The sequence below is a fragment of the Castor canadensis genome, chromosome X (assembly GCF_047511655.1).
Source record: "Castor canadensis chromosome X, mCasCan1.hap1v2, whole genome shotgun sequence".
NCBI classification, from domain to species: Eukaryota; Metazoa; Chordata; class Mammalia; order Rodentia; family Castoridae; genus Castor; species Castor canadensis.
The window spans coordinates 97,949,008-97,962,794 of NC_133405.1; the positions used below are offsets into that span (position 1 = coordinate 97,949,008).

Here is a 13,787-nt window from a genome sequence, read left to right on the forward strand (position 1 = left end):
AACACAGATCCGACCAGGTCATTTCCTAGTTTCAAAGTTGTCAGTGGCTCCTCAGGAGATGTTTTGAAAACTTTGAGCACATGAAAACCCTTTTAATGACCATTTAGCACAAGAGTGCAAAGCGATTTAAAAATATTCATCACAACATTTAGAATAGGAAAAATGAGATATTTAAAATGTATAATAATGATGAAACTAGTGATGACACTGCTAATCTTTTAGGTTTCATTAATAAAAGGGATTAAATGGTTTGCGTTTTCACCAAGGTATCTAGATCTGACGTGATAAATAGCTTAAGCTTTTGGCCACATTCCCTATCTGGTTATTTTCTTAGCATTTTTTTAAGTTAGTAGAAACTAAATTCCTAAAACTTAGTGGTCAAAACGGCAGCAGGACTAATCGGTAAATTACAAAGGAAGCAACAAAACACAAAAGGCTTTTCAAAAAGCAGTGCATTAAGGGTTAAGCTTTTAGTGTGTAAATACACTGCCACAGAAAGCAGAGCAAAATCAAACAAAGAGCCTGAATGTTAGATTGGGATACTTAGGTAAATTCAGATTTTTGCCTCAAATGGGTAAAAAAAAAGCAAAACTCATCTCAAGGTTTGAAGGCCCAGCGAACATTACATATAAAATAATTTAATGCTCTAACAGGAAAATATTTCAAGTTAAAGTACAATTAGATCTTAACCTAAAGGATAGAAGCCCTAAAAAGGCTGATTTACATTGTATGCATCCAGTAAGCCAGTCAGAAAAGAGTCAATGTTGAAACAGCTTTCCCTGTAGGTTAGGCTTAGGTCTAAAAACTTAATTAACAATGGGCCTTTAAAAGCACACTGCTTGAATGAAGAGGTATATAAATGAGTGCATTTAACCTAGCTCTCATCATGGAAACCAATTCCTAATTTTTCCTAAAAATCATCTGGTGCTTAAAAATAGAAAAACCTCTTAAAATACAAAAAAAAATCCTGATTTGAAAATAATGTTTACTTCAATCTCTAACCAATAAACCATTAGAAATTTACCTGGGGGGCTGAACAGTAACTGATTAAGTGAACTAGTTAAACACTAACAAAAAATGCAAGGGAAAAAGGAGAGACACAGACCTCAGTAGCTTGCTTCAGAAATATCACAGCTGTGGGAGCTCTCACTTGTTGCCAATAGCCTATAGAAATAAACACTCAAAGAAACTGGGCAGGACTATTGGTATATAACATAGGACTTGGAAATAGTCCCCTTTTAAATGTGTATTTTAGTTTTACAGGGATATATTGTATTTATGCAAGGCTAGAACCATATCTATGAAAAATTTGACATGATCCCTAGCACACTTCAGCAGATTTGCATCTTGTGGTTATTTAAATTTCACCTCTATTCAACAACAAAGTCTAAGAATCTGTGATGTGTCACTTCTCATGTCCATACCTGCTCCCTACTTTCTGTTCTTCTACTGGTTCATCCATTCTAATCTCTCAATAAGTCAAAAGCCCTTTTGCAGTCCCTCTCACCTATACATTTGAGAATACATTACAGATAAAGCTCTTGTAATTAGTCAGCATTTGTGGGACCTTTCTATTTAGCAACCATTTGGTACCTCCAGTTTGCTTTCTGTTTTGCTTTCCCTCTTACCCAAATCCAGTGGCCCAAAAACAAATGTTTGGAGAGTAGTCCTCCCATTTAGGCCCTGGGATGGTACGGCTGGACCACATTACACTTTAATACACTATCTTAGTTTGACCCTGGAATACTTACTCAGGGCGACTATTCTGCTGGTATGTAACTGTATGTCAATCTGGTTGTTAAATACTGGAATACCTCCGTAACTATAAATAAACTCTTTTCTGAAGACTCCCCTTCACCACTCCCTAGAAACTCCTGAACTTCCCCAGGATCCAGCAGCTAGAGCCCCAGAAGGCCCCAGAACACTGCACCAGTGCTATGCATGCCATCCAATCTGAATGGGTACTGTCCTGTGTTGATTTGAACATCACCCCTGCATTCATCTCTTTTAGGGGTCTGCTGCTTTGGTTCCTGCTCACAGCAGGTTAAAACTTGCAGGTGTCTAAGACACAGGAAGAACAAGGAAGAAGAAACTATCTTAACTCTGCTGAGAGCAAGACAATAAAAGGGGTGATGAGAGAAATGGCTAATGGAACTGCAAAAACTGCAACAAATTTATGATATATATGCTACTGAAATGATGTTTGCGAGTGAATGAGAACACAAGAAGGTGAAGCATGGCAGAAAGGACTAGGGAAAGCTTTACAGACAAGTCTGAGTCTAGATTCTAACACCACCTTCTAGTTCCTTGGTTCCCACTGGATACAGTTCTGTCTCCCTAGGTTGTAGATATTTGCTTGGGGTCTCCTCTGTCTTTACTGCCTCCTACTCCCATCATCTGCTCTAATTTGAACGTTCCCATCCCTACAGGCTCTCACCACCTGTAGAGCCAGGGTGATTTCCAGAGTTAGGACAAAGAACACTAGGATCTGAGCCTGGTATCTTCAGACTCCCACTGAATTGGAATGCCACAGAAGTCAATGCAGAACTAGTAGTAAAGGGGCTAGATTTGACAGAGCTTCTAAGAAAAAAGCCCTCGGCTCCCTTACTTGCTCTTCATTCCTTCCCTCTCAAATTTACACAGCTACAGCTACGGGACTAACAAGAGGATGAGGAATGTAATGGGTAGGGAGAAAGTACCCTAAAATGTTCACTACATAATATCACAGTGCTGGGGCATTGTTCAGGTAGCATGATTCTGCCTGATAACTTTTAAAGACTGTTTTAAAAGCAGCAATTCTCCAGTTTTTCTATATTAAGTCCACACTGGCTTCTGTACTAATAACCAAAAAGAAGATGGGGACAAGAGATTAACAATTATTCTTTGATGGGAAAAGAAACACTTCAAGAGATAAAATACCAATCAGGAGACTTTTAGGGGTCCATGGGAAGTGTGACGTCATGGATAGAAAAATGAATATAAAACAGCATGTGTGTGTGTACATGTATGAAAATAGCATAAAGAAACCCACTAAAACTGTTTTTAAAAAGTGGGGAGGAGTAAGGAGAGTTAAGAAAGAGTAGTAGAGGGGATGAATTTGATCAAAGTACATTATATGCATGTATGTGCATTTAACTTAGTGTATATACAATTAATTCATACTAATAATATATATAATATGAACTTTTAAAAGTTGTTTTTTTTTAATTTTCAATCATTTTATTTCCAGCTCAGGAGTATATAGGAATTGATATTCTTTTTTTTTTTAGATTGTTTTTTGTTAGTATATGATAGTTATTCAGGGGGTTTTGTTGTGAAATTTCCATAGACACATATATTGTACCCTACATATGAACTTCTAAAACATAAAAAACATATATTTTATCTGAGAATTATCATTAAAAAACACAATTATACTTATGTACAACAGTGTATGTATGTTATTCAATCCAGTGCTATTTGTAGTAGCAAAAACCTGGAAACAATGATAGTGTCCAGTTATAGGTGACTAGTACAAGGAAAGTAGACTGATGTGTATTGAAATAGAAAAATCTCCTGGATATACGGGAAAAAACAAGTCATAAAATCAGAAGTAGAACATATTTTTTAAAAAGTGTCTGGGCTGAGAATGTAGCTCAATGGTAGAATGCTTGCTTAGTGTGTGGAGGCCCTGGGTTTAATCACCAGCACCACAAAAAAAGAAAGAAAATGTGTGTCTATGTGTGATTGGATAGAGAAAGAACTAAACCACTGAATTCTTTCTAGTGGTTATGTCTGGCATAGGACAGTGTGTATGTCGGGGGCAGGGCAGACACTTTTACACCTTACCAAAATGGGTATTGCTTGCATTGTTAGAGTGAGGTGAATTATGTTTTATAAAAGTGATTTTTTTTGCGGTACTGGGGATTGAACCCTGGGCTTTGTACATGCTGGGTACGTGCTCTACCACTGAGCTACACAATCTGCTCCATATAAGTGATTTTTGAAAATAAAAATAGCAACACAGCTAGAAAAGGAGAGGCAGGGCATGCAAAGAGCAGAACTATATTCTGGGAGGAAGACCACTGGGATATTTACGGACAGATCTGATGATAAGTTTCTGGTGAGACACTAGGAGGAAAATGGCTTACTCAGTTTGTAAATGATAGTCTATGGGAAGAAAGCCATGGTCAAAGGGACCTATTGCACAGCAGTGAGAAGATCTGAATTTTAATCCTAGCTCCCTCTACAACTCACTAGTTGTGTCACCTTGGGCAACTCCCTTAAATTTCAGTGGGTATACAGGTCTGTCATCTATAAAATGAGAACATATTAATATTATTTTTAAGGTTCCTTACAATTTCATCCTCTATTATTTTAGTAATGATATTTTTGTTGGTAGTTCGTGTGTTGTACTGAATGACTTCTGAGAGGACCTTATCTTTGAGGAACTCCAAGTATTTTGATTGCATAATTATCTGAGAACACTCTTCTGACAAGATCAGAAAATGGCGCTACCAATACTTGGAAAAGAAAAGCTCATCAGTGAAGTACAGGACAACCTAGTACTTTTGCTAGGACCCAGCATTCCTGGCACAGGGTTAATTAGAGTTACACCAACGTGGCTATAATAGATCTTCGGAGTCCCCAGAAACATGGAGCTCACGCTCCCGAAGCATTACAGTACTCCTTTCCTTTACCACTTGTCATAAATTGGAGCAAGGTAGGGTGGAAAATAATCCACTCACAAATTTCAGTACTGCCAATGGGTTTCTAAAATACTGTACTTCTTTAAAGAAGGGACCAAAGTGGTTTCAATGATGAAAAATAATTGGGGAGTTTCCAAATTCAGCTCCTATGACTAAACAGCTAGAAGTTATTACTCTCATCCTTACAATAAGAAAAAGTTTTTCAAACTAAAAAACAACAACAACTAAAAAAGTCAAGCATTTTTTCCTGGAACCATGAGAGAACTGAGGTTTCAGAGGAAATTACTACCCCAGAATCTGAGAAGATAAGCTTTTTAAAGAGATAGATGCAGCTAAGATCTGCTTACCTGGAGTAGAAAGGGTTGGATCCACAAACTAAATGGCAACTTGGATGAACTGCTGAAGGCTGTGTGTGGACAAGCATGAATCTGAGAAACTCCTGGGGTCCACGGTCTCAGGGGGGGTTCCCACACCAAAGCTCTACTTCCAGGAACCTCTCCAAGTTCTCACAATGAAGACTCAAGGACCTCCTCTTTGCTCTGACTAGGGAAGGGGAAGAGTAAGCGTTGTGAAATGTGCCCAGAGATTTCTTCACAACAAAGGTCTACGCTCCGGGGAAAATACTTTGCCTGAGCCTTATCCCAGATCGGGGGTGGGGAGGGGAGGGCATTCCTCTCACTCCAGTCCCTCTAGCTTTCCAGTCTCACCCAAGGCAGAAAAACATATTCGACCAAAGGGCAGGGCTACAAGTAAACAGGTTGTGAAGGTTGCAGTAAGAAGGGAGGAGAAGGCAAGGAGAATAAAAAGCCCAGGCCACTGGAGGAAAACTTGTGAAGGTTATAGCCACAAGACCCAATAAAACACTGAGAATTAATCAGAAGATTATAAAATGACCTTTTCCCCCATCCTTTGCCACCACACCAAACAGGGCTCTGGTATAATAACAGTAAATTACAGTTGAAACAGTTTACAAGACACAGATTCTCTAGAGGAGTTAGACTTCCGGAAGCTCAAAGTCAAGAAAGAAGACAAAAACAAGGACGCTATAGGAATTTCACCCAACTGACATCTAGTTACACTAAACAGTAAATATGACCCAAGTCCTAGCCAGTTTGCCATAAATCCTAACACAATGAAATTAAAATAGAAAACAGTAACAGAAAAATAGCTGGAAAATCCCCCCAAATGCCTGGAAATTAAACACTGCACTTCCAAATAATCTATGGGTCAAAGAAATATCCAAATTAATTTAAAAATATTTAGAAGTGAATTAAAATATAACATATCAAAATTTATAGGATGCTTCAAAAGCAGTGTTGGATGAAATTCATAGTAATTAATCTCTATATTAGACATCAATACCTAAAATCAATAACCTGAGGGCAAGTACCTAAAAACATTTAAAGGAAGAAATAATACCATTTCTTTTCACAGTATCTTCCAGAAAATAATAGCATGCAGAGAAATTCCTAACTTCTTCTACGAGGCCAACATTATGTGAAAACCAAATAAAGATATTACGAGAAAGGAAAAAGCATAGATCAATATCTCTCATGAACATAGATGTAAAATACTCAAAATATTAGCAAATCAAATCTAACAATGTATACAAAGAGGCTATATATCACAACCAAGATTTATTCCAGGTATAGAGGCTGGTTCAACATTCTGAAAATCAACATATCTACCATATCAATAGGCTGGAGAAAAAAAATTATATGATCATATCGATTACCATCAAAATTTTCTTCATATAATTCAACATTCACTCATGATTAAAACTCTCAGCAAACTAGGAATAAAGGATAATTTTTTTAATTTAGTAAAGAACATCTTCAAAAAATTAATAACTAACATCATACTTTCTTCCCAAGATCAGAGCACTTGCCTAGCATGCAGGAGGCCTTTGGTTTGACCTCTGGTACAATATACATACATACATACATACATACATATATAGATAAAATAAAGCTATTTCACAAAAGCTACTGTAAAGAGAATGAAAAGATAAGTCATGGACTTGCAAAACATGTATCTGATAAAGAAGTGGTATTCAAAATACAAGGAACTTTAAAATTCAATAATGAGAAAACTACATAAATTTAACTGTGTGGGCAAAAGATCTAAAACTCATCAAAGATATACACATAGCAAAGAGCAAAAGCAAAAGACTAACAACACCATTTATCGTTAGCGAAATGCTAATTAAAACAACAATGGGGGCTGGCGGGGTGGCTCAAGTGGCAGAGCACCTGCGTACCAAGTGTGAAGCCCTGAGTTCAAATCACAGTACCACCAAAAAAAGAAACAAACCAAAATGAGATACCATTACACACCTATTAGAATGGTCAAAAATCCAAAACACTGCCAATACCAAAGAACTTGCATTCTTTGTTGGAATGAGTACAGAATGGTAAGCCACTTTGGAAGACAATATGGCAGTTTCTTAGAAAACTAAACACAGTCTCACCTATGATTTAATAATTTCATATCTAAACACACACCTCATTTGAAAACTTCTGACCACACCAAAGCCTGAAAAAATAATGTTTATAGCTACTTTTTCCCCAACTGTCCAAATGGGAAGCAACTGAGATGTCCTTCTCTAAGGTGAATAGATTAAAAAAAATACAGGGGAACATCTAGATAAAGAAATGCTATCTGGTAATAGCAAGGAATGAGCTATCGATTCACACAGAAAGATTGGTGAATCTTTTTGTTTGTTTATTTTTTGAGACAAGGTCACCCTATGTAGGCCAGGCTGGCCTTGAACTCTAAATAGCCCAAGCTGACCTCAAAATTCTGATCCTCCTGCCTCAGCCTCCCAAGCAGCTGGGATTACAGGCTTGTGCCACTCCATTGTGGAAAGACAAATTTACAGAGACAATAAATAGAAGGGTGGTTTTCAGGGGCTCAGAGGAGAGGGGTAAAGCACAGGAGATTTTTTAGGGCAGTGAAACTATTCTTTATGATACCGTAATAGTGGATACATGTCACTATGCATTTGTCAAAATCCATAGAACTTTAGCACAAAGAACTTCAGAACTTAATTATGCAAATTTTAAAAAACCATTTAGGTGTTGGGGGATCCCAGAATGGAATGCAGAATATGACAAAAGAATCTATGTATATCACAAATTTATGAAACAGCCTCACTGAAGAGGATGAGGGTAAAAGGGAATGACCCAAGTAACTATGGAAATGAATGGAATCTGTAGGAGCAAATGCAAAAGGAATTGTGCATAAACACTGCACTTTAATGGATAAAGCTCTCTTTCATGCAGGGTACTGGTTAATAGTTCTGAAATCATTATATATGTATACTGAAAATGAACAGTTATGTAATGGATGGTGGGAGCCAGGTTTCTCACTATTGGAGTGGAGATTACAGACTAGCAAGAGGAGGAGGGCTAAAATAACCCATGTGGTAATGTTTTACAAGTAGAGACATCAATCAGTATGATCTCATGTTTAGCTTAATGTAGATACAGGTAGCTACACATATACATATATATGTATGTCAGTATACATACATGTATTTTCTTACTCAGTTGACTGAAGGGCTTAGAAACAACAATGCCTTGGTGGAAATGAGCATGCCTAAATGCCTATATCTTCATTTCTGATACCATTGTCCTGTGAAAGGAACCAGGGATCCTTGCTGAGATGGCTAATTCTAGTACCAGTGTAGGAAATATACTGCACAAGCCTGGAGCATGTGATAGTGGCAAAAAGTAAGGAAGTGTTTTTTAAACCCCATAATGATAGGGGTATGGAAAATGGAGCCAACTAGAAGAGCTCCCAATGACTAAAGCTAGCACAATTTGCAGGACCCAAAGTATAAAATAAGTGAGTCCATTCTGATGTAAGTGATTGAATAAATCAATAAGAGACAGTAAACAAATCTCCCATGCGTAACAATCCCAAATTATTTTTGTAGGAGGTAGAACATAACTCTGTAGTCCTTAAGTGTGGACCATAATGACTTCCTTCCAAGGAGCACAGTATGGAAAATGGGAGAGTAGCTTTCTTTACATAAGTGGAGAAACCCAAGAACAATAAATCAACCAGGTGATCAAGGTTACCATCAACAACAGTAAGTCATGCTTACAGGATGGGCCTTTCATATGATGTGCTGAGAAGGGCACTTGACCTCAATGGTCTTCCTCTCCAGAGCCTATAATCCCAGTGTAATTGTGAGAAAAAAAAAATCAGATAAATCCCAATTGAGGGACATTCTACAAAACACCTAACAAGTACTCAAAACTGTTAAGGTCATCAAAAATAAGGCAAATCTGAGGATGCATCACAGCCACAAGAAGCCTAAGGAGATGTGATGACTTCACGTAACATGATACCCTGGAAGAGACATGAAGGTAAACACTAAATGAATCTGAATAAAGTATGTACTTTAGCTAATAAAAATAAATGGGGGAAACAGCGTGGCTATCAACTCTAAAATCTGCCCATTTTCCTATGAAATAACCTAAAGGAAGCCCGTAGAGCCTGTGGAAACCACCATAGGTGTCATTTTAAGATTCAGCACATGAAACTGGTGTGCTGTGTGGTCCCACAGAGCTCTTCACACAGGTCACTGTTTTTTCAAATTCAAAAAGCAGCAGCAACTGCCGCTCTCCCAGGCTAAGTGTCTAGGGAAGTTCCCACATTATGAGGACGATAGATTCCTGAGTACTTTTTCTTCTCTGCACACAGTTGTTCTAGTCAGACGGCTCAGGGGAGCCTAACTGAGGTCATGATAGTAGGTTTCTTTATGAGCTGGAGCCCAAGATGTTTTCCATTTATCCCTGGAGAAAAACTGTGACTTTTTTTTTACAGTATGGCACAACAACCAGAACTGCTTCACAAGTTACATGGTAGATTTCAAGTCCCATTACGTTTTTCATTCTGTCACATCTGACTGGTATAATTTTTTTCTGCTCTGGGACATCGGGAGGTTATACTGAGACTCTGCAGGTGGTTTGGGGAACACAGCCTACCCCATAACAAAGCTTAGACTTTGAAGTCATCCCAGATTCTTTTCTATTTTATTCCCCATATCTTTTCGGCCCTATTTATTTCCCCTCTGAAATTTCTCCAGAACCCTATTATTTCTTCCTCTTCATTTCTGTTGTCTTCATTCAGGCCTTTTGATCTTTTGCCTAGACTATTAAATCAGTAACAGTTTCACTGATCTTACAGTTTCCAGTCCACACTTCCCCTCAATCACTCTTCACACTGCCAATTCTCAAAAATTCACATCTGATCATATCATTCCTCTGCTTCTAAATCATTTTTTGGTGACTTGGTTATAAGATAAGGTCCCAAAGCACACACAATCTGACCCCACCTAGATTTCTAGCTAGATAGCCTTCCCTATCCTCTGCTGTCCTCTGCTACCACCCTCCCAAGCCTAAGAGCCTTAGGCCTCATGCAGGCAGACTCTTTGTTTCTAGAATTCAAAAGATACTCTCATGCTGCTGTGCCTTTACCCGCGTGGCAGGTATTCCTCTGCCAGGAATATGTCCTCATTCGGCAGTTAGGTAGGAGCAAGGAACCATGGGTAGAAAGATGAGGAAGTGAGAGAAAGAGGAAATCAAAGAGCATGACTAAAACAGAACAGTGCTGGGCTCATATCTGGGTGCCCCACAAACAGTGAATGAATGAATGGATGCAGCACTGACTATGAGACCCATGCTGCAGAAGCGGGCAAGTGAGAACAGATGGACCATGAGAACAGCTCTGAATGTTTTCCTGTTACTCAATGCTTTTTTCTGTTTTCCTCCTCCTCTGCTTCTTTCAGATCTCTGTGTTTATGTTTCTCTTAATTTACAGACTACTATAACACTACCTCAGATGCATTTAGCAGTGCCATGCATAATTTATTGAGTCATCTCATCAATCAATTTCTCTAGCCATCTGGAAAACCAGAACCACTTTTACTGCCTTTCAAGCTCCTTCTAACTAATCTTTTTAGTACATGCTATTGTGCCTGGTACAAAAATGTAGTATTTTATGCACAGTTTCACCATCTCATCTCAAGGACTTTGTGACCTTTCTCTATTGGTGTTGTCTTTATTAGGAAATCCCATGTGAAAACATTAAATAAAGTAAGAAAAATTTGAAAGCAAAGCAAGAACACTGCATCACTACAGAGTGTAGTAAGTGGGCTGATTTTCACATGTGGCTCACAAAGAGCAGCCTCGTTACTTTATGGTCAGCCCTTGTAAACCATAATCAGTAATTCTCCTAGAAAAGCAAGTGAAAAGTGGGGAAGGACTACTCATGTAAAAACACATTCTACAATCACAGGCAATGTCAAAAAAATTTTGTCTTGCCTTGGTTTTCCAGTCTATAAAATGGGAACAATGAACACTGATGCCCCAATTGTCTACTGCCAGCAACATGAACACACAAGCAGGACTTTGATGATAGGAAGGCTACATGAGACCATTTTTTATTAGAAGCAGTAACAATAACTAAGCTAACCTCTCTGATTTAAACAGAAGGCTTAAATAGAGGCAGCGAGTCTCAGTTTAGGATAACCCTACCTGACCACTTTACTAGAGCCAGTGATGCACCAGTCGCTGTAACTGATGCACCGCAGTTGTAAATATATGTAAGTGGAAGGAACACACAAAGTTCCCTTTTGTGGAAGCAGGCAAATACAGAAAACCATGAAATACCAAACCATAAGTAATTCTCTTTTTATGAACTTCAAATCCAGAGGCTGTCTCCTGGTGTCACTTTCTTGAAGTATCTTCCCAAGGCAAATTTCTTGAGATCCTTGTTTTTTGTTTAGTTTTGGTTTTCTAAGACAGGATCTCCCTCTATAGCCCAAGCTGGCCTCAAACTCTAGACCCTTCAACCTTAGCCTCCCAAGTGCTGAGAGTACTTGGTGTGTGACACTGCTCCCAGTCTTTTGTAATCCCTTTTAACCTGTATTTGTCATACTGATACGTTCATCCCAAGTTTGTCACATTCTCAGAGAGTCCTTACCCAATCATCCTAGCTAAAGTGTTATTCTCCAGTTATCATTTATTGCCATTCAGTTTATTTCCTTCCTGGTACTTATCACAATGGGTAATTAAGTACTCTGGCTACAGCGGCCCTCTGTATCTGCAGGTTGTGCATTTATAGTTTCAACTAATCAATCAATTGAGGGCTGAATTTTCTTTTTGGCAATACTGGGGATTTTTGAAGTTAGGGCTTCACATTTGCTAGACAGGAGCCCTTCCACTTGAACCACTATGCCAGACCTTTTAACTTTGGTTATTTTTGAGATGGGGGTCTCATGTTGTGCCTGGCTAGCCTGGACCATGATCCTCCTTCCTATACTTACTTCCCTCATAGCTGGGATTATGGGCATATGTCGCCATGCTCAGCTTGTCGGTTGGGATTGAGTCTTGCTAAAAGTTACCTCCCAAGTAGCTAGGATTTACAGCTCTTGAGTCCACTGTGCCTGGCTTAAAATAATTTTTTTAAAAAATGGTTTATACAGATATGCCCAGACTCTTTTCTGATCATTACTTTCTTTAAAAAATATAACAACTATTTACATAGCATTTACTTTTTCTTTGGTATTATAAGTAACCTAGAGATGATTTTGAGTAGATGGGAGGAGGTGCACAGGTTCTATGCAAGTACTGCATCGTTTTATATAAAGTACTTGAGCATCCACAGATTTCAGTATCTGAGGGGATTCTTGAACAAATCCCCCTCAGATACAGAAGGAATACTATATTTACTAATTTATTATCTTCCCCAACTAGATCAATGTTCTAGGTCAGTATCTGTCTTAACCCCTCCACTGTATCTCCAGTGTTTTCAATATTGCCTTGTTCATACTAAGTGCTCAAAAACCAGCCCATTAGAAAAATAAAAGTATTGCATGAATAGAAGACTTATGGGAAAAGGAGTTAAACTGTTTAGTAAACAGCTGATACTATGTTCAACTTCATTAATTAAAAATTATTTTTAAATGAGAGCTGAAATAATGGAAATCATTTACCTTCTATTGTGAGAATGTAAAATGACAATATTTCCAGCACTGGTGAGATTATGGGGGAAATAAGCACTCTCATACACTCAGGCTACACCAAAGCTCTCATGTACTGAAAAGATATATCTATTCCATGAATATGACATCATGGACATTCCATGAGTGACATCTTTAGGAAGGATAGAGGAAAGATCAGTGACAGCAGGGGTCAGAGAGGAGGGAGGTCTGATTGCTCAGGGTTAGCAGGAGGGAATTCCTTAGGGGCTGGGCCATTCTGTATCCTGTCAGTGGTGATTGCAAGAATCTAGCAGTGTGTTAAAACTCATAGGACTGTATGCCAGAAAATAAAGGCCGTTTATTCTGCATAAATTAAACGTAATTTGAAAAAGCAATGGTGGTCGGTAATAATGGTACCTTCCATCTCTCGGTCTAAGGGAGGAACATCATCTCTCATGGAGAAGTCCATAGCTGTCCTTGGTATGTCCATCAGGTCTTCGTCACTGGAGCTGCTCTGGAAGCTACTGAAGCTCCCCTGCTGAAAGCCTCTGTTATCCATGGCTCCTGGGCAGAAAGAGAAACAGCAGGCTTATCACAATGGCATCTAAGCTCAAAACCAGATTCTCTTTCTTTTGAGGTAAGTACGCATAACAAGGTTTACCATCTGAATCACTTGGAAGTATACAATTCAGTAATACTGAGTACAATGCTGTGCAACCACAACCACTATCTGCTTGTAAAACTTTTTCATCATCCCCATCAGAAACTCTGTATTCAAGTAAATGGAAGCTCCCCATCTCCAAGCCCCTGGTTCCCTCTATTGTACTTTCTAGCTCAATGGATTTGCTGACTCTGAATATTTCATATAAATGGACTTACACAGTGTACAGCCTTTTACGTTTGGTTTCTTCCATTTAGCATGTTTTCAAGGTTCATCCATATTACAGTATGTATTGGTATTTCACTCATTTTAATGACTGAACAATATTCAATGGTATGGATAAGCTAGTTTGTTTATCTAACCATCATTTGAGGAACATCTGGGTGGTTTTCACCTTTAGGGTGGCCACTTATGTCTTTTTTTTAGGCTCTTACTTTGACAA

General features: G+C 38.4%; 1 protein-coding gene across 2 annotated transcripts in view; it reads right to left on the reverse strand.

Annotated features, from left to right (window-relative positions):
* The window catches only part of Clcn5 (chloride voltage-gated channel 5), a 143,948-nt gene that overhangs the window by 32,866 nt on the left and 97,295 nt on the right, over positions 1–13,787 (reverse strand). Inside the window, exon 4 of one of the 2 annotated variants that reach the window (XM_074063790.1) lies at positions 13,102–13,248. In XM_074063790.1, coding sequence (XP_073919891.1) covers positions 13,102–13,248 — 147 coding nt within the window. Of the gene's footprint in view, positions 1–5,035; positions 5,340–13,101; positions 13,249–13,787 lie in introns of those variants that run through there. The other variant, XM_074063792.1, reaches the window with a different exon arrangement.